At 38.4% G+C, this 24,644-nt stretch overlaps 4 protein-coding genes across 7 annotated transcripts; all 4 read right to left on the bottom strand.

The window, feature by feature from the left end:
- Window positions 1–608: 608 nt before the first annotated feature.
- LOC130990009 (cyclin-dependent kinase E-1) lies at window positions 609–8,253 on the bottom strand. 2 transcript variants are annotated; one of them, XM_057914195.1, is made up of 16 exons: window positions 7,853–8,253; window positions 7,132–7,242; window positions 6,867–6,970; window positions 6,642–6,684; window positions 6,378–6,476; window positions 5,982–6,051; window positions 5,670–5,764; window positions 5,516–5,549; window positions 5,354–5,438; window positions 5,140–5,217; window positions 4,287–4,334; window positions 3,388–3,420; window positions 3,198–3,306; window positions 1,115–1,336; window positions 955–1,021; window positions 609–678 (listed from the first exon to the last, which is right to left on the bottom strand). In XM_057914195.1, the coding sequence occupies exons 1-15, from the start codon at window positions 8,069–8,071 to the stop codon at window positions 956–958; spliced, it is 1,416 nt and encodes a 471-aa protein (XP_057770178.1). In that variant the 5' UTR covers window positions 8,072–8,253; the 3' UTR covers window positions 609–678; window position 955. The 2 variants fall into 2 exon arrangements, with proteins under 2 accessions (XP_057770178.1, XP_057770177.1); XM_057914194.1 differs by lacking the exon at window positions 609–678 and having other exon boundaries at window positions 726–1,021.
- Window positions 8,254–9,052: 799 nt separating this feature from the next.
- On the bottom strand, window positions 9,053–10,543 carry LOC130990007 (probable aspartic proteinase GIP2). Its single transcript, XM_057914192.1, has one exon. It carries the CDS (start codon window positions 10,462–10,464, stop codon window positions 9,160–9,162), a length of 1,305 nt encoding a protein of 434 aa, XP_057770175.1. The 5' UTR covers window positions 10,465–10,543; the 3' UTR covers window positions 9,053–9,159.
- Window positions 10,544–10,661: 118 nt separating this feature from the next.
- LOC130990008 (probable aspartic proteinase GIP2) lies at window positions 10,662–12,378 on the bottom strand. The gene has a single exon (XM_057914193.1). It carries the CDS (start codon window positions 12,105–12,107, stop codon window positions 10,806–10,808), a length of 1,302 nt encoding a protein of 433 aa, XP_057770176.1. The 5' UTR covers window positions 12,108–12,378; the 3' UTR covers window positions 10,662–10,805.
- A 704-nt stretch (window positions 12,379–13,082) lies between these two features.
- Window positions 13,083–24,073, bottom strand: LOC130990006 (CBS domain-containing protein CBSCBSPB3-like). 3 transcript variants are annotated; one of them, XM_057914190.1, is made up of 15 exons: window positions 23,679–24,072; window positions 22,728–22,899; window positions 22,379–22,511; window positions 21,957–22,127; window positions 15,567–15,645; window positions 15,369–15,482; window positions 15,178–15,244; window positions 14,738–14,843; window positions 14,603–14,661; window positions 14,277–14,383; window positions 14,072–14,208; window positions 13,891–13,973; window positions 13,719–13,808; window positions 13,445–13,623; window positions 13,083–13,357 (listed from the first exon to the last, which is right to left on the bottom strand). In XM_057914190.1, exons 1-14 carry the CDS (start codon window positions 23,852–23,854, stop codon window positions 13,456–13,458), a joined length of 1,662 nt encoding a protein of 553 aa, XP_057770173.1. In that variant the 5' UTR covers window positions 23,855–24,072; the 3' UTR covers window positions 13,083–13,357; window positions 13,445–13,455. The 3 variants fall into 3 exon arrangements, with proteins under 3 accessions (XP_057770173.1, XP_057770174.1, XP_057770171.1); XM_057914191.1 differs by having other exon boundaries at window positions 13,083–13,623; window positions 22,728–22,896; window positions 23,679–24,073; XM_057914188.1 differs by having other exon boundaries at window positions 13,083–13,623.
- Between the last annotated feature and the right edge of the window lie 571 nt (window positions 24,074–24,644).

Below are 24,644 nucleotides of genomic sequence, written 5' to 3'. Positions count from 1 at the left end.
TTGTCCTACTTATATATTATTTTTGGTCCACAAACCTTTTTTTTTTTTTTTTTTTAACCATCAATTACCACTGATGGATCCACCCATTTCAATTACCCACACTTAAGCCTCACAAATTTTTCCCACTAATAACCTAAATCCTATTATACAAATTTAGTTAACAATTCAACTTCACAACCACGTGAAGTGGTGAGATGGGAAGGCGGGTTGCTCCATCATGTCGATATCTTCGGCCAAAGGTGGTGACCACATATATTCAAGGTTTAATGTAGGAGGTATGATAAAAAAGATACTGAGCTCTGTAACCCAATATTCTTCTAACTTAACTAGAATATGCATCTGAACCAACTTTACAGGTACGTCTCAAAAAAAAAAAAAAAAAAAAGATAAATAAATTTACAGGTACATGAACCACAAGATCAAACTTGATAGACAATAACCGTGAAATGAGGAATTAATAAAAATCAAAACTGGTGATGGCAGAGTAAGGCCAAGGGACCAGCAGCAAGCAACTACCTCTCCCCCAGCTGCACAAAATTAGAGAAACCCTAAGCACTACAAAACACGTAAAAATCAAAATGAACGCGTATCTTGAACTCATACAGCAGCTTAACCTGCTAACTCCATAATCAGTTGCAATGTTTGACTCACTGATGAAACAAAGCTCAAGATTAACAGCTGTACAATGAATGAGCAAATCAGAATTTTCTCCACTTCTCAAAATCAACTATCTCAAATAAAAGAATTTCGCAGCGGTAAATTTTTTAGCAAACCTCCTCAAAAGTAATTGTTACTAAATATGTCATATCTAATGAATCTTGGAAAACTATCCCGTCAAAACATTAAAAATAGCTACCAAGACTGCACAATGGCACTGACTCTACTTTTCCAAGTGGATTTTAGAGAGAAAAAAACATATCTAGAATAAAACTGAAAAGCTGCAAGCAATATTACCTCAGAAGCGCTTTTTCTGCTGTGGAGGGTATCCAGTCATTCCCATCCCAGGATCTTTCCTTCTCATCTATTATTAAATTAAAAAAAAAAAAAACTGTTCAAGGAAGGAACAGAAACTATCATAAACATTCAGCATTATTATTGCCTAAACACCACAAACCTGCTGCTGTTGGTGAGCCTGGGCAGAAACACCCCGTTGCATAGGGATACCACCAGGATTTACACCACCTCCCATACCCGCCTGAGAAGCAAGATTGTAAGCAGGGATTCCTGGAGGTTGCATCCGCTGCATGCCTACCATGGGCATTGGCCGAGGTATTGATCTATTTTGCATTACATGGGCACCTGCCATCGACCCAGACATAGTATTCCCAGAAGATACCTAATAAAAGAAAACCACAAAAGCCTCCATGGGATGAGATGCAAATGATCAAGACAAAATAAGATAGCTACATGATAGCGAGTGCCATCCTTGGAGAGTTTACACACGTGGAACGCATGTGGTGGTTGATTATTAAGTATTTCTGGATTAATTGTTAGTTTTATCATTCAATTAGTTGAGTCAAGCCCAACGCGTGGATGAGCTTTAGATATTATGGTTTTATTATTTATAGGTTGAGTAATAGCTAGTTCTGGTTTTTATTGGATAACTGAAGAAGTTTTCCAGTAGGCCTCTGGGGAGGAGTTATTTATTCAGTTACATATTGGTTTTCCTTATCAATCATCTTTACTCTATCACTACATGGTTAATATAACCAAAAGAATTTTTGGTTAGATAGAAAAAAAGGTTACTAGGCTGGACCTTTTTATGCATTACTCACGAGATGATTCAGTTCCTAGTACATGGTATTCCTTGTATGTCCTTGTATTATGATGATTTCATCCTCCTAATTTTGTTTATGTTATCTGATTCTAGACAAGAATATTGATACCCGAATCTTTTATATTTGGGTAAAAAGTAAAACAGGTCAATGTCTCATTAACTATTGAGTTCAATTATGAAGTTTAACGAAAGAGGAAAAATCTTTCACTTATCCAATGAGCATTCCCGATAATAGCAACTTAATCCTACAAAAGTAGGTTAAGATACTACCATACGCCTCACTCACCGGATGATTATTTCCATGTATATGGTGCTCGTTAAATGTCCTTGTAAAGAATATTGAGACTGGAAACTTTTGAATTGAGAAACAAAGTAAAATAGACCATTCTTATCATCTATGATTTTAATGAGTAGTAGAAATACGGCTCTTCCCACATATTATCACTTAATCCAAGATTTAGATCGCCTTACGGCCCTTACCAATATTCATTAAATTGTAAACAATTATTTTCCACTTTAATTCTAACTGATAAAGAGTCAGAATTACCATTTCGGAGTTTAAATTCAAAAAGAAATCTAGGATGTAATCATCAAATCTTAAGAGTTAATGGACAAGATAAACAATGCAGTCAATCTCCGTCGTAGGTCTAATTAGCCCCTGACAAACGTTTTTCAGGACTTAGTTGCCAAAATAAACATTAGGAATCGCCTCTTGGTGTAAACATTGGGGAGGGAAGTATTTGCACCTTTTCCCTTTAATAACAGTCACAACACATCAAATTACATAAAACCAATTATACGAGTCTTGTAAGTTGGTTAACATAAAAGAATGCAAGGACAAAAAAGTAGCTGCTAATTATGTACTAATTATTAAAAATATCTCATGTTTCCACATTGTTGAACATTTCAAACAGCTTGCATTACTGTTTATTAAAAAGACATTGTTGCTTTTAAAGTTTAATAATACCATTATGTTTGCTGTTTAGAATTTGCATCATCCTCTTTACTCTAACACATCGGGTTTGGGGTTATAATAAACTCGCCTGGAATGTGGATTATTATAATTTCCAAATGACAACAAGAAAACAATTCTTTCCCATGTTTGAAACATGATATTCCATGAGATATTTTCACCTTATCAAAAATATTTGTATTTATATTTTATTCAACGACATGGGGGTAAGAAGGCATTTGTAGACGTGTAATTAGCTGATAGATTATTGATATCCAGAATTAGGATAGACTAAAAGCTGCTGCAGCAGGTATATAGCAAAAACATGATCAAGGCTCATTCAACTTTTGCAACAAACTGAAAACCATTAACCATCACCAACATATAGTACTCCTGCTGGATTAGCATCAATGTTGAAGAAACACCGAATTAAACGTTAAAAGAACAGCAACCATCTGGGGAACTTACCGGTTGAGAGGGTTGGAGACTGATGGTTCCCTCAATATCAGTGCTTGTGTCCACAGGCCGAGTTGGGTAATTCACAACTTTCTCTCCTGGTTGTGGAGGTAACAATGCACTGGCACAATTTATATATCAACGTACATATTAGTACAAAAATGTATCATTAAACATAAAGTGCTTAGAAAGAGAAACATACTTGCAACCCGGCAAAGGTTCCATGCGAAAATATCTGCAGACCAGGGAAAATAAAAAACTAATTGGATTACTAGGTAAATGTGAAATTGATGAGCCTTCAAAACTACCGACACATTACTGTATGAATGAAGCAGAACATTTTTTTTGGTATAAAATATGAATTAAGAGGTTAAAAGAAAAAGAAAAAAAAGATAAAAGGCATGTAAAATGGAAGGATTATGTGAAACTATGGGAATATCCATGAAGCTTTAGGCAGTAACATCTAAAAACTTGATTTGTATGACGAAGCCCACAAATGACCATAATTACATATCTGAAACTCCTTAAGAAAACATTGATCAGTATGCTAACAGTAACACAATTAACAACTAATTAACTGGCGCTTAAAAAAAACAAATCAACTAATTAACTGGAATGACTAAGCATCAATTTTGGAAGATGGAATCCTAAAGTTTCCAGTCAAGAAGTTACAGGCCACACTTAAACTTGAGAAGGCATGAGGCAAAGGAGTAATTCTCTTTTCCTGACATAGGATCATGTAGCAGGCTTGTGGTCATCAATCATGAATGGCTGAATTAAGTGATGAACTTGCATATTATAGGTCAGACAACCCAAGATAGCATGAGAAAAATCGATGACAACACAAGTCTTTCAAGAACCAGAAAAGCATAAATCCATCATTCAGTTCAAAACCTCTTTATGAAACAGAACATATGCATAAAGAACACAAAGATGAGGAAGCAATAGCTGCTACAGATTGGGAAACAAATTCCAATATATGTAAAAGCAGTCATTCATTCAGCCACCCCTACCATAATGAAGCCACAAATAAAGCATATAGATAAGTGAATGAAAAAGATCATCTGAGAAAGGGGGAGAGCCAACAACTCAGTTACATACTCATGCTCAAGAGCTTGTGTGGCTGTTATTCTTTTTCTGGGATCATACCTGTAAGTAAAAATCAGACACGGATTGCATGTGAGACAAAAACAAAAACAATAATATGCACAAGTTACTAAGGAAACTGCGAGGTTTGAACCAATATTATCGATTACATAATTCAAATACAGCAACGGGCAAGATGTCCGCCCAATCACAAAACAGAGAGAATCCATTCAGAATGCCAAACCTCCAATCTCTAAGAATGCCTCTCACAAGAGAAACTTTAAACTCTCCTTTCTTGGAAGTTTACACTCCACATTGCTACATTTAAACTTCCCCATAGATCATCCAATTATTCCTCAAAATCTTCCAAAATTATCCTATTTCGTGCTAACCAAATGGAGTAGAAGAATGCACTGGCCATTACTCTCATAAAATGCCTTCTTTTGCTTACATGCTTACAAGCACTTGATTTTATAACTGTATATGCTACAATTATTGTCAATCAACACCAATTCAGAGGACTAATTACTACTCCCTCAGTCCCACAAGAGTGTGCATCACTTTTGGTGGCACGGGTTTTAATAAAATCTTAGATGAGTGTATTGGGAGTTGAAAAAGTGGTGGGGTAGTGTCCAAAAATGGCAAATGCCCACACTTGTAGGACATCCCAAAATAGAAATAAGGGCACTCTTATGGGACGGAGGGAGTATCTAATATTGGGTAAAGAAGCATATTACTAGATGGAAGCAAGCAATCCCATTAGAATCTCTTAACTGACAGTGACACTTTAACGCACCACTAAGGACATGCATAATTGGGGAAAGATAATAAAACCCATACTTGCATGAATTTAACTATAATCACATACTCAAGCATCTTTGACAGAAGGTCATATGCTGGATTTTTCGGAGGTAGATGGACTACATTGTAAAGTCCAGCATTATTGCTGCACAGATAAAATTAAATAAAATGAGTAAATTCAGTCAACTACATACTACACAAACTAGAGGTCCTCCAGAACATCAATAACAGTTGATGGACAATCTATAGATATCAAGAAACAGGAGTAAAGAAAAGCTAACTATGTACGCCCTTGAATGTGTTGCGAATCAGACTGCCAATGTGGAAGATTTACAAGAGTCGGCCACTTTTCTGGCGTGGGATGGCCTAAAGCCACAAGCAGTTGTCAGCAATTATACAAATAAAAATCACAAAAAGTGGAATCATCAAAAGAACATTCTCACCTAGAACCTTAAATATTCTATCAAGTTGGTCAAGCTGCATCATTAGAAGAAATTTCAGAAAACATACCCAGAAAAAACACCAAGAGAAATACAAGCCGCATACCTGGTGCAAGATTAATACCAGAAAACGCTATAGAAAAGATAAAAATCATACCTGAAATGGGTTTGGTGTCCCTTTGACTTCTTGCCCTTGAAATAGAGGCTTCAGAGTGAGAAGCTCTGCAAAAATGCAGCCGACAGCCCACATGTCTTCCACATAAATTAGGAAGGCCACAAATTAGCAAATGAAATAACTATTGATCTTGAAATTTTCTCTTTAACAATATAGAATGGAAATAAGGCTATCATAATTTGACTTAAAATGCCTGCAATAATGTATATAAAAATATATAATAACTATTTATATATATATACACATGTATATATACATATAGAGAGAGAGAAATGATATCCAAATGGATCTTACCTACAGCACTCGTATAGTGTTTAGCTCCAAGGAGTAACTCAGGCGCACGATACCAAATGGTCACTACAACCTACAGTTCATAAATTAAATGACAAATTATTATCAATATAGCAACTCAAGCAGGCATATATGGACTTAGGACTAAAAGAGGGTCTCATCCAAATATGACAGAATTCATATCTTTCCAAGTTTGTCATATTTTCATTCTCAAAGTTAGATGTTTTACATAAAGCTCACCAACCATGTTGTTTAAAGAATTGTATGAGATATTACAAAAAAATGTGGAGAAAGATTTAATGTAGAACAGTTTACAAACTGCAATAACAAATAATGCTAGAAGAAGACATGGGTTTGGGAAGCATGCCTAAAACAGAAAATTGAGGAAGAATCTCTTACCCCATTTTCAGATAGTGGCTTTAAGGGTGCTTGGTAAATTCTTGCAAGGCCAAAATCAGCAATTTTCACCACTCCATGTTCTTCCCCATCACCCATTACCTGGTTAGCAGAAGTTGAAGATAAATCGAAAGGAAGAGCTTGTGTCACTATCAAGTATCAATAGGAAATTGCACCAATATAAGGGCACGTAAGGAAATTAAACTATATAAACATAACAAGAGGGACAATGCCAACAAAAGTTAGAATAAAATAAAAGCGTTTTACCAAGATATTCGATGGCTTTAGATCCCGGTGAACAATCCAATTACTGCACAGATTTTTTATTGCAGGTGTTAACTGAGGTCTATTTCAAACTTGGATTGACAAGAAAAACTAGGGAAAAATATACCTAAAATTGCATGTAAGATTCTAGTTTGGCGGAAACAAAGAGATCACATATTATCATTATTATACTGACTAAGCAAAAGATAGAGAAAACATATGCACAACCTGTGAAGATAGTTTAGCCCATTAAGAAGCTGCCACAAAATTGACTTAATGGTGTATTGGTTGATAGATTGGTTGACCTTGTCCCTGTGATGTCTGATGATTTCCTGGCACGATCCACAAGACGTCAATCATTTATGCAGCAGTCAGATTGATGGAACATAAATAAGTTCATAGAGCTCTATCTCAGTAGTCAGTCCAACGCAAAACATGAATGAGTTAGACTGCATGCATGATCACAAAAGTCATGATTAAGAAATTTACTCACATAAAGGTCGTGCTCAGCGTAGTCAAAAGCCAGATAAAGCGACATGTCTGTGTGATTGATGTGCACATTTGCAAGCTTTACCACGTTCTCATGAGAAATCTCCCTAAGCAACTGAGGAAAAGCACAATTAACACAAACTTCAGGCAGAGGGCAATGGTGAGAGAAGAGTGAATCAAGAATAGGTAAAGTCATGAGAAAATTTATTAACATGTTATATTCTAGAATTGGAACACAAAGAATGAGAAAATAAGTAAAGAAAGTGAGGAATCTTGAAGATTATTTTTTTGCTTAGCACAAATATCTGTGTTTACCAGGCAGAACATGAATTAGCGAAAGAATTTCTCATTTCATGTTTCTTTGTCAATCGTAAATGAAAGGAAAGATAAAGAAAAAATGGCCAAACTACAGAACTGCAACATGATAAATAAAGAAACGTAGAGAAAGGATGACAGAACACAAACATCAAACTCTTCGTTTCTTCCTTCTCCAATGGCTTATTTAACAGTTAAAGTTTATACTCCACCAAAATCAGCATACACTCAAACAGAAAACCAAACAAAATGGTTGCCCTCATTCAATTCATCCCAAGAAAGAAAACAGAACCCCCTTGAAACAGACGAGAACAAACACCGCAGTTAAGACAAACACACGCACTGCTAATTAAGGGCATAATACAGGACAAGAAGGTCAGAAACATTGAATTCGGAGGGCGTAATTTCACCATGATTTCTCGAATTGCGGTGGGAGAGACGCCGTCACCGTCCTTGGACTGCTTGAACTTCTTGATGGCTATGGATTTGGAACGGTTGGACTTTATCTTGGCCAAGAAAACAAGGCCATAGGTTCCTTCCCCGATTTTGCCGATCACGTCGTACTGCTCCAGCCACTCCGGCTTGCTACTGCTGTTGCTTCCCGAATTGCTCACTCTTCCGTCCCCCATATACGCGATTCAATTACTTTTTTTCTTATTGTGTTGCGATATGTGATGGTTATGTTTCAGCACCTGAAATTGAAACTGAAATTTTTGGGGAAAACCATCTCCGATCCAAGCTTTGGCAATGGCCGGGAAAGAAGAGTATTTACGTCTATTTATACAATTGAAACCGCTGTATGTCGCGTTTGCGTTTCTATCCGCATCACTTCCTTAGTCGCAATTCAGATTTTTAGTCTCATGTGTTTACTCACAAACTTCAAATCATACTTAATACTTACTATGTGCTAATGTGTAAAAAATAAAAATGCCTAATCTAGTAATGGAGCTGGTTTGGTGGATGACTGATGAGATACATAAAATTAATAAGATTCGAGGATGCTTGAATAATTTATCAAACTTTGAGGTGAACAAGATGGCCTAGCACTTGAACAAGTACAAACGATTCGAGTCCATGGTAATAGAAAAATGGATCGTACTAAAAAACAATTACTATATTTTAAGTTCCAGATAAGATAATATTCAATAGCAAGTTACAATCTTTTAAGCTCAAGATAATGATACTTAAAAGATACTATAACATTTCAAGTTTCATACAAGATGATGCTAAGAAGTTCGATATTCAAGAGTCAAATATTATCTTCCGAGCTCTAGATGATAATTTGGTCTTACAATGTTTAGATGAAATGATGCTCAAATTGCAGACGTGGTCTTAAATTAATTCGTATTTGCCAATTTGAAAAAGTTGTACAAAATTAATAAATATTGTCTACATACGATTAACAATAGATGCGGTACATCAATCCCTCCATCATATTTTCCATAAAATTTATATATTTTTTCTAATTATTTTTAATCTAAAATCTTCAATCTCACATTTTAAAACTTCATCAAATAAAAGTTTATATGAAATGATACTTTTATTATTTCAACTAAACTTTGAGATTTAATTAGCAAAAATAACCGTGTGACATCGAATTAAAATAATAATTTATATACAAATAATTTTATTATATAAAGTAATTTAAATTAGGACACAAAGTCTGACGGGTTACACGAGTTATGAAATAGTAGTAACATTGGTAGCACCAACATGTTCATCCTATATAGGGATCCAAGGCCGCAGCTCCGAATTCCTTGCAGCTCGTACCACGCAACAGCAGTGACGAGCTAAACCCTAGCTTCGAAGCAGGCACATCAAACTCCAGCAGATGATTCTCCAGCTGATAACCCGCCACAACTATCGACGTCGTAGGCCCTGTTGTATTCGGCTCCCCCTCCACGAACGCCAGGCACATCACGCCCTTCCCAACTCTCACCATCGTGTTCCACCCATAAAACCGCCAGTACACCTTCTTCCTCTGCAGAATCAGATCCACAGTCGGCACGTCGCCTCCACTCTTGATCGTCTTCGAATCGAAGCAAGCCCCGAACGGAGCCACGGACGCCACTCTCTTCATCCCCTTGCCTGCAGCGGCCTTCACGAACTCCTCCACCAGGGCTGCGTAGATCGATCCGTGCAGGCTCGTATACGCCCTCACCGTTCGTAAGCTCGTGCCTCCTTCTCCGGTCACCTTGTCGATCGACAGCAGAGTTTTATTCAAGGCGAGAGACGTTCCGCCAACTCTGATGGACTTGACGCCGATGAAATACGTGTTGGAGAGATTGCCGATCACTTCGTCGCCAAAGCCTTTCCATGGATTTCTGAGCAAGGGCGTGGTCCACATTGATTCCGAGATCCGTCGGAAAGGTTCTCTGTACACCTCCTGGCCGGCGATCATGTACCCGTTGCCGCCCGAAGGCGGGATGCAGAGGGCCAGCTTGTTGCGGATTTTGAAAGCGGATGAAAGCTGCGACTGGAGCGAAAGCCTAGTTCGGCCTAGGGCGAGGAGGCCCGCCGTGGGGGTTGCGAGGCCTTGGCTTAAGATGGGGTCCGAGTATTGGAAGGGGAAATTTAGCTTATATTGGGTGCCGCGTGTCGACAAGGCCAGCATGACGTCCGTGCTTAGGCCGCTGTAGCCATTGGTGCCGGTGAAGGGGTTGAGGGCCCAGTCGGCGCATGTGTTGTTGGAGCATCCCGGCGCCGCTGCCGAGAAGCAGAAGACACAGCCGATTAAGTTAGCAATCTGGCACCGTTTGGTGCCGCAGAGGATGGGGCGGTAGGTGTCGGCGGCGGAGAAGTAGTCGAGGGAGTTGAACCATAGGAAATTGCCGCCGAGATCGATCCCCACGTTCAGTGTGGTGGCGTTGGAGCCTATTTGGATAGTCGTGTAGTATTGGTTGGTTGTGCCATCTTTTCTGATAGGGAAAATGAAGGCCTTAGGGGATGTTAGAGCATTTGAAAACAAGGATGAAAGGAGCAACGAGGAAATTATCAAGATCGGAACACTAGGGGAAGCCATTATGGTTGTATTGTGAGTGAAGCTCTTGGAATGGATGCATGTTTATGTATTCAGTTTTGGAATAGGATGCCAGCTAATCAGCATTATATTTCAAATCATATTGTCAGGTTGGTCCCCAGCTGAATCCGTTGTTTATTTCTCCACTTACGTATATTTAAGTAATACAATGAATAGTGATACTTCTTTTGCATTCTGTATGCTTTCAATGAAATTATGAAACACTAACCAATTATAACCAAGAACGCACTACAATATTAATACTCATATCTTCCACATTTGTGCTTATCATCACAATCCCACAAACCGATCATAAACACACAACCCCACACATAGAGTCCAACCTACGCAGCTCCAAACTGGTTGCAGCTCGTATCACTGAGCAGCAGCGTCGAGCTAAACCCTAGCTTCGACGCAGACACATCGAACTCCAGCAGATGATTCTCCAACTGATAACCTCCCACAACTATCGACGTCGTCGGCCCCGACAAATTCGGCGGGCCCTCCACAAATGCAAGGCACATCACTCGGTCGCCGACTCTCACCATCGAGTTCGACCCGTAAAACCGCCAGTAAACGCTGCTGCTCTGCAGAACGAGATCCACAGTCGGCACGTCGGCCCCCGTCTTGCTGCTCGAGATCGTTCTCGAATCGAAGCAAGCGCCGAACGGAGCAACGGACGCCACTCTCTTGATGTTCTTAGCTGCAGCAGCCTTCACGAACTCGTCCACCACAGCTCTGTAGATCGATCTGTGCAGGCTCGTATACGCCCTCACCGTCCGTATGCTGGTGCCGCCTTCCCCGGTTCTCTTGTTGATCGACAGAAGTGTCTTGTTTAATGCTAGAGAAGTTTCTCCAACTCTGATGGATTTGACGTCAATGAAGTAGGCAATGGAGAGATTTCCGACCACTTCGTTACCCGAGTTGCTCACTGGGTTTCTGAGCAAGGGTGTGGTCTGGATTGCTTCCGAGATCTGTTGAAACGGTTTCCTGTAAACCTCGTCTCCGATGATCATGTTTCCATTGCCGCCTGAAGACGGGATGCAGAGCGCAAACTTGTCGCTGATTTTGAAGGCGGATGAGAGCTGTGACGGGAGGGAAACCCTAGTTCGGCCGAGGGCGAGGAGGCCGACGGTGGAGGTTGCTAGGCCTTCCCTGAAGTCGGGATAGGGGGAGAATTGGAAGGGGAATCTTTTCACCTCATATTGGGTGGCGCGTGTGGAGGAGACGCGCAGGACGTCCTGGCCGAGGCCGCTGTAAACCTGGGTGCCGGTGAAGGGGTTGAGGGCGTAGTCGGAGCATGTGTTGTTGGTGCATCCGGGGACCGGAGGCGAGAGGAAGCAGAAGACGCAACCGACTCCGTTGGCAATGCGGCACTGGTTGGTGCCGCAGAGGATGGGGCGGTAGGAGTCGGCGGCGGAGAAGTAGTCGAGGGAGTTGAACCACAGGAAATTGCCGCCGAGATCGATCCCCACGTTCAGTGTGGTGGCATTGGAGCCTATTTGGATAGTCGTGTAGTATTGGTTGGTTGCGCCATCTTTCCTTATTGGGAAAATGAAGGCTTTAGGGGATGTTAGAGCATTTGAAAAGAAAGATAAAAGGAGAAACGAGGAAGTTATCAAGATCGAAACACTAGGGAAAGCCATTGATTGCGAAGCTCTTGGATTTGATGCATGTTTTATTTATTGAGTTTTGGAATGGGATGCCAGCTAATCGGCATTAGTATATTCAAATCATATTCAGGTTAGTCTCCCAATTGAATCTATTGTTTATTTCTCCCCTTTAAATCCACTGATCGATATATATATAATTAATATACCATATGGTTGTTGGTGTTAATATAATAACATTATGTAATAAACTACTCAAGTGATGATATATATTGGCGTTCGATTCTATGTGAATTTAAGACTTATTTTTAATTACCTCAAGAAAAAGTTAATCTTAATTTACGAGCGTTTACCAATGAAAGAAGAAGACGGTGATGGCCGTAACAGCAATACACGTGATCATGTCTTAAGCTAATTGTGTCGCGACGAATTCTTTTAGAATCTTTCTTCAATACAACATGTGATTCAAATTTAACAAAAATATATTTTTCGAAGCAAAATTGCTCGTTTAGTTGTGCCAACGCAGAGCCACTTGTTAATAAACTAGTCTGGGCTTTTGATGATAAGGGATCAAAGAAAGGGTTAAATAGTAAATATATTTCTAATATTTATAATAAAAAGTAATAGATCCTTAATATTATAGTAATAATTCTTTTACTAAACATTACAATCAATATTGGACTCTTTCTTCACCCTCAAACTCGTGTTGTTTCATACCATGCATGTCTTTTTATAAGACTGATGATGTATATTATATCATACTCCCTCCATCCTCATAATGACACGGATTTTAATAAAGTAGTAGTTGAATGTGTTGTGATTGGACTAAGAGTCTCATTTTAATTTATTGTTTTATTGTGAGCGGAAAACTTAGTAAAAATAGATTGAATATATTTTATGATGATGTATATAAAATATTTTTTGTTAACTAAATTGGCCACTAAATATATCTGTATATCTGTATGGGCGATTATGCAGATTCATCCAATCAAATAAAATAGAGGTCCCACGAATATCAAAGTCGACATATTATGTGCAAATAAAAGTGAAGAGACAGTCAATGATACAACAATCCTTTTACTCATGTAATGTCAAATGTTAAGAAACCAATGAATATAATCCACAAATTCCAATATTTGTAGCCAAGAATAGGAGCCCAGAATGTGTGGACTAACAACAACTCGTGCAATCGCAACATCAACATGCGTTTACACCTAAGAAAAACAATCGTTAAGCTTCAGCTCTTGTGTTATTCCTTCAACCTATCTGTCGTCGCAGTTTGATCACTTCTCATAACATGGCAGGATTTCATTGCATGAGAATTTGCAGAATCCGATGCAACTTTGAAGGAAACAATAACAAGTGCTACATACCTGGTCGTGTATCATGATCTAGAGCGCTTTAAGCAAACCAAAACACCAATGCTAGCCAGGGCAACGATGATTCCGTAGTGGAGAGGAGTCCATCTACCTTCTACTGGACTCACACTCTCACTTGACACCTTCCTCGTTTCGACTCTCTCGCGACCGTAGTCCAAGTGTAACCTCATCACCTGCAGATAAAAACCACATTGATATTGAATCATGGATATTTTCAAAGATGTGCAGCCAATAATATGATGATGTACAAGTAAAAAATTATTCTGACCTTTAGACCAGCTGATCGTGCACAGGTTAAAGCATTGGCAAGATCCCCATCTGTTGTGAGCAGAACTTTATCACCCTCATCATCTTCATACTAACAGAGGATAAAGCATTAGTGAGTGTCTTTATAAGCAGCAATCTAGAAAGAATGGGTTATATATATGATCTAGACCCACCAAAATTCGAGGGCGAGTGTGATGATTGGATGCTCCCGCCCGTTGCAGAACAGCCGAAACGAGTTCAGCTAGATGCTCCGTGCCTGGTAATACAATATCAAGTTTAATTTCTGTAGAAAAACTGATAAAATATCCATTGGGAACCAGAATGCATGTGCATTGTTGTTGATTACTCACTTACCACAATTAAATCGGTGGACATGGCCTTCAAGGTCCATAAATTTGAAACAAAATGAATTCCCAGGACCAACCGATGGGTATGGGGGCTTCTGATGCTCTGTAGCCTCCGATGCCACATATTGAGATATAGACAACTCACTGTATCAGAGAAGCAAGATAAGCTCCGACATCAACAAGTTTGAAATTAATATAAGCTACAGAAAGACCTAGTAGTATCATAGTCATCAGGATGATCCATGTTAAGAGCTGAATCCCAGAAATTCTGCATCACTGTATTTGCAGTATCATTTACAGAGCCAGAGCTGGTCTCAACCTTTTCAACAAAAATTCAAGTTAATCTCCTCCTACTTGTAGAGATAGCATACAAATAAAGTGCCAAAACGACACCTATATTGTCAATACAAGTCGGAGATTTGAAGAAATTCTAATATGACAAAATTTTCATGAAGTGAATTTAGAACAGAACATCTAAATTCGAATTATGAGTGCAAACAGAACAAGGCACTGACACATATAATTCGAATTATCTCACCATGGAGATTGCCGCATGACTTATCTGCAGAACATCTAAACATGCAGCAACACATCCATCTGCAAAGAAGATAAGTTAATCTTTTCTTTTTTTGCCTTTTTTCAGTGGAAAAGACCGAAGAAAAGCACCAGTTACCTTTATCAAGAACCGGAATATGTAAAAACTTCCTATCGTGCATTATATGCAATGCATCGAGAATAGTTGTCTCTAAGGTTGCACATTCTGGGTTCGGCGTCATTACCTTGAGTAACCAAAGCACGGATCCATGATAAGTCAACAGAAACATCCTAGACGAAACAATAGTTATCATGCAAGTAAAGGAAGAACAACCAATTAGGACTACAATATGAAGTTTAAAGGTAGGAAAATCCAGGGGTAATTATTTAAAATGGAGAAAACTTGGGAGAGAATTATGAGATATTTGAAGCATTCGGATACGAAGCAGCATGAAGATAAGAGTCTATATACACCCTGATTGCAAGGTACTCAAATAGCTAATGCAATGGGAATAGAGTAGACAGCATGTTTTTGCTGTCTTGCAAACTAGAACTACTGAACCAAACAAGCTGTTAAACCTTTTCCATTAGAGTCAGATCTGGAGAGAGGTTTTGGGCCACAACTCGGAAGAGTATATCTCTAGAACTGACATGAAATCACAAGAAATCAGCAGTGAGCTGACTAATCTTGAGAAAAGCAAAATTGATTTACAAATCTTCACACACATATATAGTAGTACAAGTATAGTTTTGTGATCAAAATATCATACGTGAGTATGCCCTGGACGCTGTTCCCTGTCATAACAAGAACTGAATTGACCTTTAGTTCGCGCATCTTTTTAGCAGCAGTTTGAACAGGATCTGAAGGTGCAACAATGGCAACCCTGACGACATAACAATATTGCAGGCTTCTTAACATGATGCAATGTAAATCATATCTCATCAGACCATCAGCAAATGTCATTTACCTAGAATTTTCAGATATGATGGTGGAGAGAGAAGGCTTGAACACACGTTCCCTGAGTGTTTCTATAAAAGTCAATGATGCTGAAATATACAAGACATCAAAAGAAATAAGATAATTTATCAAGATTAGATGCACTTGTGTAAAGACAAATATAAATGCTAAGGAAGAGTATTAAAATTAAATTAAAGAAGAGCTATAACCTCAATGAACCAGAAGAATAGTTAGTGCAAGCAATTGAAAAATATCAAAAAATTCACAAGGAATTCATTAGCTGTGTTAGAAATTGATGTTGCTACAAATACAGCAACTCAACTCAACACAGCAATGCAGAAAACGCAGCAACAAACTCTCAACTCTCAACCTTTAACACTCAAGTTTGTGAAGAGAATTAAACAAGAAAGCAATGAAAGAAGACACCAGATTTTTACGTGGTTCGGTTGTTAAACCTACATCCACGGAAGATCACCCAAGAACTTTCACTAATCAAGATCAGAGGTTACAAAGAATTACACAACAAAGAGCTAGAGATGATAGCTTCTCAAGCCTGAAACAAGACTGCTTTTCTCACTCTCTTTTCACTCTTCTTCTCAGAGAATTCTTCTAACTTCTAACCTGATCTAGGAGGATTACATCAAGTATTTAAACTCATAAAATGGTCAAGTAACGAGCTCACAAAACCAGCTGCAAGATGCTCTGCTCAAAAACGAATTCTGTTAGTTTGTTAAAACAAACTAACTTCCGGTTCTTTCACATAAGCCCTCCAACTGTTGTTAATTGCATCCAAGTCCTTACTTAACTAACTGCAATTATGAATTCACAATCTACAATTCTCCACCTTGAATCATCAGTGCAGTTCTACAGCAATCTCCACCTTCAACCTGCTACTTCACTTTGACAGATTACTCTCCTCATGAGAGTTAAGCTTAACCAATTCACAGCAGTACTCAAACTTGTTCTTAGGTAATGCTTTAGTAAGCATATCTGCTGCATTATCCTCAGTGCCTATTTTAACTATTTTAACATCACCTTTCTCAACTATATCTCTGACAAAATGCATCTTCACTTCAATATGCTTAGAACGTTCATGAAAAACCTGATGTTTAACAAGATATATTGCACTTTGATTATCACAGAATATAGTAACAGGCCCTTGAACAATTCCCATCTCTTGCACCATACCTTTAAGCCACAATCCTTCTTTAACTGCCTCGGTGACAGCCATATACTCTGCCTCAGTTGTGGAGAGAGCAACTACAGACTGAAGCATCGATTTCCAACTGACAGCAGAGTTGAACAAAGTAAAGATATATCCAGTTTGAGACTTCCTGGTATCAATGCTCCCAGCATAATCTGAATCAACAAATCCTTGCAAGGCCTCTCCATCTTTATCCTTCTGTTGTTTATACAGAATTCCAACATCCAGAGTTCCCTTCAAGTATCTCAGAATATACTTTAGAGCCTCCCAGTGAGCTTTTCCTGGATTAGACATGTACCTACTGGTTACACTGATTGAGTGAGCTAAATCAGGTCTAGTACAGACCATAGTATACATAATGCTCCCAACTAGATTAGAATAAGGAACCCTTTCCATCTCCACCTTCTCTCTGTCAGTTTGTGGCCTTTGCTTATCATCCAATTTGATATGTTGTGGGAGAGGAACACCAATGACTTTAGCTTCATGCATCCTGAATTTCTTAAGAACTTTACTAATATAATCAGATTGAATGAGAATAAGCTCTGACTTCTCTCTATTCCTCTTAATATCCATTCCTAAGATCCTCCTTGCTTCTCCCAAATCCTTCATATCAAATTCTGAATTTAAAGCTCTCTTAACTGCATTCACTTCCTTCATTGATTTGCTAGCCACTAGCATATCATCAACATATAGTAGTAGATATACAAAACTACCATCTTTAGCTTCTTTAAGATATACACACCTATCATAAGAAGACCTCCTGAAATTTATGCTCAGCATAAACTCATCAAACCTCTTATTCCATTGTCTTGGACTTTGCTTAAGTCCATACAAAGACTTCTGTAACAAGCATACTTGAGATTCCTTCCCTGGAATACTAAAGCCTTCAGGCTGATCCATATAGATAGTCTCCACTAGTTCACCATTGAGGAAAGCTGTCTTCACATCCAGTTGATGTAATTCAAGGTTAAACTGAGCTACTATTGACAATAGAAGCCTGATCGAACTGTGTTTTACAACTGGAGAATAGATCTCATTAAAATCTATCCCTTCTTGTTGAGTAAAACCTCTAGCCACCAACCTAGCTTTATACCTCAATGTTTCCTTTCCATCAATGACTTCAATTTTCCTTTTAAACAACCATTTGCAGCTTACACACCTTTGTGTCTTAGGTTTAGGAACAAGTTTCCAGGTCTTGTTCTTGATCAGAGAATTGAATTCCTCATTCATAGCTTCAATCCAGAACTCTGACTCTTTGCAAGATATAGCTTCTTTGTAAGTCTTGGGTTCTTGGTAGCTAATTTTCTCAGCAGCTGTTAATGCAAATGATATCTGATCTGCTTCAGCAAATCTGGCAGGAGGTTTGATGCTTCTTCTGATCCTGTCTCTTGCAAGTTGATACTCATGTAGATCATTTCCTCCTTGGTCTGAATCATCATCTCCTTGTTCATCATCAACTTCTTCCTTAACAGACACAATCTTACTTGCATTTTCAGACTTAGTTTCAGCCTTTGAAGACTCCACCTCAAAATCTGTATCAGAGTTCTCCCCCTTAAAAGGCATAATCTCCTCTCTGAAGATTACATCTCTGCTGATCAGAGCTTTTCCTTTTCCAGCCTCAATACACCATAGTTTGTAGCCTTTTACACCACTAGGGTATCCTATCATTACACATTTCAGTGCTCTTGGTTCCAACTTATCTTGCTTTATATGCATATAAGCAAGACAACCAAATTTCCTCAGATTTGTGTAATCTGCTGGCCTTCCAGTCCATCTCTCTTCAGGGGTCTTGAACTCAATTGCTGAAGATGGACATCTATTTATGAGATAGGCTGCAGTAGCAACAGCTTCTCCCCAAAACCTTGCTGCCATTCCAGAGCTGGATAACATACACCTGACTCTCTCTAAGAGGGTCCTGTTCATCCTCTCAACCACCCCATTTTGCTGTGGATTTCCAGGAACAGATTTGTGCCTCTTGATTCCTTTTGCTTTACAGTAGTCTTGAAACTTTTCAGATACAAATTCTAAACCATTGTCTGTTCTTAGACATTTAAGTTTAGAATTCTTCTCATTTTCAACTAGGCTGCACCACTCAACAAACTTATCAAACACATCTGTTTTATTTTTAATCACATAAACCCAAACTTTCCTGGAATAGTCATCAACAAAAGACAAGAAGTAGTTTCCTCCACCTACTGTGGTGGTCTTAGAAGGACCCCATAAGTCAGAATGCACATATTGAAGTGGAGCAGTAGAAGTATGTTTGCCTATTGGATATGACAGCTTTTTACTTTTACTTAAAACACATGCTTCACAGTCATGCATTTTAATATCATGTTGTAGCTTTAGAGTGCCTTGTTTCTTAAGTTCAGTAAGTCCTTTTTCACTAACATGACCTAGTCTAGCATGCCATAGCATAGTATCATTATTAGCAATGTTCTCATTTTCACCTGTTATGGTAGATGCAATCAAATGATATAAACTATGCCTTCTCATGCCTTTCATGATAGTTCTAGAACCCTTAATCACAAGCAAACTATCTTTATCAGATTTAAACTCATAGCCTTTGGCTTGCAGAGAACCAAGGGAAATCAAATTTCTCTTGAGACTGGGAATATACCTGACCTCAGTTAACTTTCTGATGGAGCCATCATGAAGCTTGAGTTTTACTGAGCCGATTCCCTTAACAGTGCATACTTCATCATTTCCTAGTATCACTGATCCCAAGCTTTCTTCCTGCAAATCACAAAACCAGGATTTAGTTGGACACATATGGAAGGAACAACCTGAATCAAGAATCCATTCAGATCCAGGTTTGGAAGAAATTATGTTTAAAGCTTCTGCTTCTTGAATTTGTTCTGCAATGTCAGCAGTATCAGGTGCAGCTCCCTTTTGAGCTTGCTTCCTCTTCCAACTATAGCAATCCTTCCTTATGTGGCCAGGCTTTTGGCAGTAATGACACTTCCTGTTGTCCTTGGAGTCATCATCCTTTCCCTTTGAATTCTGCCCAGACTTTTGCTTATCTTTCCATGGTTTCTTTGACTTTCCCTTTGTGAATTTTCCCTTGACATTTAGACTCTCATTTGGAGCTTCTGGTTTGGAGTCTGCAGCTTTCTGGAGTTCCTTTGATTTCAGGGCATTGATCACTTCTTCAAGAGTAATGGAAGCCTCTCTTCCATAGAGCATGGCATCTTTTAGGTTGTCATATGATTTGGGTAAAGCATTCAGGAGAAGAATGGCTTTATCCTCATCTTCAAGATTGACTTCAATGTCTGCAAGATCATCAACTGCCTTATTGAAGTCATCTAACTGATCCAAGATTGCCTTATCATCTGTAATCCTATAGGAATACAGTCTCCTCTTCATGTAGAGCCTATTTGCCAAAGATTTGGTCATATAAAGGCTCTCCAATTTCTCCCAAACTCCTGCTGCTGTCTCCTCTTTGGCAACCTCACGCAAGACTTTGTCTCCCAAGCAAAGTATGATAGCACTGTGAGCCTTTTGCATCATTTCAAGATGCTTTCCACCATCTTCTTCACCCTTAGGGAGTTTCTTGGTTGTTAGAGCACCAAGAAGTCCCTGCTGAGTAAGAATCGCCTTCATCTTCAATCTCCAAAGGGAAAAATCATTTTTCCCTGTGAATTTCTCAGTTTCAAATTTCGCTGTTGACATTTCAACAAACAGTTTCCAGTCGCCTTAGTATGAATCTTTGACAACTTCACACACTGAGCTCCTTCGGTCTGCCTTCTGTTGGATCTTGCAAGAATCCCTTGCTACGCCTTCTCTTCGATTCCCACAGACGGCGCCACTTTGTTAGAAATTGATGTTGCTACAAATACAGCAACTCAACTCAACACAGCAATGCAGAAAACGCAGCAACAAACTCTCAACTCTCAACCTTTAACACTCAAGTTTGTGAAGAGAATTAAACAAGAAAGCAATGAAAGAAGACACCAGATTTTTACGTGGTTCGGTTGTTAAACCTACATCCACGGAAGATCACCCAAGAACTTTCACTAATCAAGATCAGAGGTTACAAAGAATTACACAACAAAGAGCTAGAGATGATAGCTTCTCAAGCCTGAAACAAGACTGCTTTTCTCACTCTCTTTTCACTCTTCTTCTCAGAGAATTCTTCTAACTTCTAACCTGATCTAGGAGGATTACATCAAGTATTTAAACTCATAAAATGGTCAAGTAACGAGCTCACAAAACCAGCTGCAAGATGCTCTGCTCAAAAACGAATTCTGTTAGTTTGTTAAAACAAACTAACTTCCGGTTCTTTCACATAAGCCCTCCAACTGTTGTTAATTGCATCCAAGTCCTTACTTAACTAACTGCAATTATGAATTCACAATCTACAAGCTGCTTATAAACAAACTACAAACTACTAACAAGAACATTATGGTTTGAGCATTCACAGTCAAATATTTTAGCTAAATCAATTCTCAGCAGCAGTTCAATCAGGTTCATGTTAGTCTCATATAAAATATTTAGATGACGTAAAGGTTCAAAGACGCTAGCATTGAACAGCACAGTATAAAATCCATTCTTGTGAAAGTTCTGTGTACTAGAGTTACGTCGTAGCAAATATAAGTTGCAGGAAGTGTTTGGTCCAGTTCAGAGTGTTGCTTGGATTTGTAGACTTTTATAGTATAAGAATGTTGAAAGTAGCACCAACTTCTTCAGCTAAAGCTTTTTAAGCCAGTCACTTTCCATTAGAGAATTACTGTTACCAGTACTTTGGAAATGCATCATATCATATACTCCAGTGAACTATGTACAAAATATTTGATATTATCTCATATGGACCCCATTACACTTACAATCAAAGAAAAGCTCAATTTTGCAACTACCCTATCAATGCTTTATATCCACAGTTGATAGCATTCTTGTGTAAGAACAAAAATAGAGGGTCCAACATAAACTTAGAGTCACCAAAGGGCCTCCTTCATATACACTTCAATAATAACAGGAAGAAATCAACCAAAAATTAATCAAACTTCATATGAATACATAATGTGCAAGGGGAGAGAGAGAGAGAGAGAGAGAGAGAGAGATTGGAACAAAAAGACTTGCCATTTCTATTTAGGAAAAGGAAAAGGGCTTGATTGGAACAACAGGGAGGTGCCGAAATGTCCTTGATGGGACCTTGTCCCTAAAAATTGAACATTGAAGTGTAAATAACTAACTAACCTGAGAGATTGCTTCCAAATTGACGTTCAACACCTTCAACTGCTGCAGCAATAGCACTTCCCTGCTCTGCAGCCTTCTCCATTCTTGATATAGCATCATAAAGGCATTTTGTGATATCTAACAGTGCAATGACTTCGCCATTCTCAACAACAGGGAGGTGCCGAAATTTCCCTATCAAACACAAAAGACATAACAGATTAACTTGGAAAATATGTAAAATAAATGGATAATAATCACTGCATTATTAGCAGCAAACAGGCCAAGGGATAAGTAGCCTCATGGATTAAGTAAGACCAAACAAGTCAATGCGTAAGTAGCCTCAAGGAAACTGGAACTCAAGTACTATTTCACAACCAAATAATAACAACTTCTTAAGCGTTAAGCATCAAATGGCCATAAGAAAACAAAGCACAAAATTTAACCTTGGACCATCTTCTGTAAAGCTTCAATAGCCAATGAATCCGAGTTCACAAAAATTGGATTTCTTGTCATAACTTTTGAAATTATTGTATTCTCTGGCTTCAGGTCCTCAGCTATAACTCTGGTTGTTATGTCCTAGACCCACACCATAATCAGAAATGTAAGTAAAGTCAATCAACTTATAACGCAATGCCACATTGCATTGCACAGCAATGCTACGACACTTTATGAGCATGTCGCATTGCACAGCAATGCTATCTTTGAATTCTTCACCTTCTTACTTTCTCTTGAGAAGAGGGAAAAAAGAAAACATAAAAAAAGCATATGCACACAATGCTAACATATAATCACCTTATCAGTGACAATTCCTGAGAGCAAGACATTAGAATCAGTCAGCAGAACAGCATCAACCCGCCTTGATGCCATCCTCCTGCATGCCTCCGAAACAGTGGTTGCTTCCGGAATTGTAAGTGCCTTATTTAACCTTAGTTTCTTCACCGTCCTCTCCCAAACAATAGACCTGCTGCATATAGCAAGATAACGAACATATTAGATAACATATGCCATAAAAGATGAGAGTTAAAGCAATCAAGAACTATATAATAGTACAGTAACCAAACAAGAAAAGCACGTGCTTAATATAATCATAGGTAGAATCAACAATTACAGAAGAAAACATGGACAAACATATTTATTGCTTTTTACGCGACATATATTAGAATCAACAGAAATAATGCCAAATCTGAGTGATGAAATTCAACCAAATGAGCCTCAATAAAATGTCTACACCTTTTTGCAGCCAATTGCTCAACCTTATTCATATATTGGAAACATGCAAACTAAATACTATTTGGAGACCATTTTGTCTACATCTTTTTGCAGCCAATTGCTCAAATACTTCAATACAAGACAAGGCCAAAAGCATAATTCACATTGTCATCTCACTCAAGCTCCATTCAAGAAAGCATTCTACGTACTCGTGGAGAAGAAATTTGGAGGCACCCTATACTTTTCAAGTATATAGTTATTAAATTAAGGAGCCAAAAACTAAATTAATCCATATTTAACGACTAATTTCACACGAAAATGCATCTTTAATATCCGCAACACTTCTCATGCACAAAAATACTCACCAGTTTCTCATAATCTATCTCCAAAAACATTGCGATCAAAGCTCATTATTCGTTTAATTTTACGTTCCAACACATCAAAAAACTCAATACAAAACAAAAAGGATGGAAACAACATTTGCACGAACGTAAAATCTTTTTCTTTCTGTTTTTTCTGTTTAATTCATCTTACGAATTTGGGGAGGAGGGTTTCGCATTTGTGGAACTTGCGGCGGCGGAGCCGCTCTCGGAAGGAGGCCCCGACGACGACCTCTTCATGGCGGGGGGAGCACTGCGCTTCTGCGACGGCGGCATGCTCATACTGTTGCGCCTCGGCAGCGGCGCCGGCGACCCGCTCGATTTTTCCATTTTCTTTGTTTAATTTAGTCCAAAAAACTATATTAATCCATATATGATTTGAGCGATGATATATTCATTATCATGCATGCAGAATCTCTCGATCATCTCTCCTGTTGTCGATCACCCTTATTTCTGGTGAAAGCTGATGAATGATTCCTCTGAAATCATTTCTAACCCACCAAATAGCTTATCGATATTTCACTATATAAATTGAGCCATGATTTAATATCAAAGATTATACTATCATGTAATAAATGGTCAGATGTAAGTATTACTCTCTATTTGTGGAAATGTATTTGTACTTTCCTATAGCCATCATTGACATGTTTTTTTTCCTTTTTGAAAAAACTATATGTAAAATACTAACAATAAGATACTGCAATTAACCGTGCAACTGATACCAACTAGTATTCACGGTGATTGAAAAATAAAAAACACAATAAATAATCTCACACAAGTACTAATTCAATATCCAAGCAAATTGATAGAAATATGATGATGAACTATAGCTAAGTTAAAGCAAAGAAAAGAAATAAAATCAGATGATAAAAATTCAATAGTAAAAATACTAATTCTAGAGAATGCAATTAAGCTAATTAAATCTTAGACAATTAACCTATGAGTCGGTCTCCCGTGAGGCCGGTCTCATCCATGAGCCCAGTTCTCATTAGGAGCGCATATATAAAAAGTATTCGCAATTCTACAAACAATATATGCTAGCTTAGAGGTATGCTCCTTTATCTATCATTTCTCAGGTGTGGGTTTGATTCTAGCAAGTTCTCATGAATAAAAATAACAA

The sequence above is a fragment of the Salvia miltiorrhiza genome, chromosome 6 (genome assembly GCF_028751815.1).
Source record: "Salvia miltiorrhiza cultivar Shanhuang (shh) chromosome 6, IMPLAD_Smil_shh, whole genome shotgun sequence".
Taxonomy (NCBI): domain Eukaryota; kingdom Viridiplantae; phylum Streptophyta; class Magnoliopsida; order Lamiales; family Lamiaceae; genus Salvia; species Salvia miltiorrhiza.
Note: the sequence above shows the minus strand (reverse complement) of the source record. Positions and strands in the feature narration are given on the sequence as shown.

Excerpts from the sequence above, each read along its gene's own strand:
- LOC130990009 (XM_057914195.1), bottom strand. The coding sequence starts at position 8,071 with ATGGGGGACGGAAGAGTGAGCAATTCGGGAAGCAACAGCAGTAGCAAG. Across the intron at positions 3,421-4,286 it reads ACACAAGCTCTTGAGCATGA|ATATTTTCGCATGGAACCTT; the intron begins GTATGTAACTGA and ends CCTGGTCTGCAG. Across the intron at positions 3,307-3,387 it reads GAACCTTTGCCGGGTTGCAA|TGCATTGTTACCTCCACAAC; the intron begins GTATGTTTCTCT and ends AAATTGTGCCAG.
- LOC130990007 (XM_057914192.1), bottom strand. The coding sequence starts at position 10,464 with ATGGCTTCCCCTAGTGTTCCGATCTTGATAATTTCCTCGTTGCTCCTT.
- LOC130990008 (XM_057914193.1), bottom strand. The coding sequence starts at position 12,107 with ATGGCTTTCCCTAGTGTTTCGATCTTGATAACTTCCTCGTTTCTCCTT.
- LOC130990006 (XM_057914188.1), bottom strand. The coding sequence starts at position 23,854 with ATGGAAAAATCGAGCGGGTCGCCGGCGCCGCTGCCGAGGCGCAACAGT. Across the intron at positions 22,900-23,678 it reads AAACCCTCCTCCCCAAATTC|CAGGTCTATTGTTTGGGAGA; the intron begins GTAAGATGAATT and ends TGCTATATGCAG. Across the intron at positions 14,662-14,737 it reads TATTCCGGTTCTTGATAAAG|ATGGATGTGTTGCTGCATGT; the intron begins GTAACTGGTGCT and ends TCTTCTTTGCAG.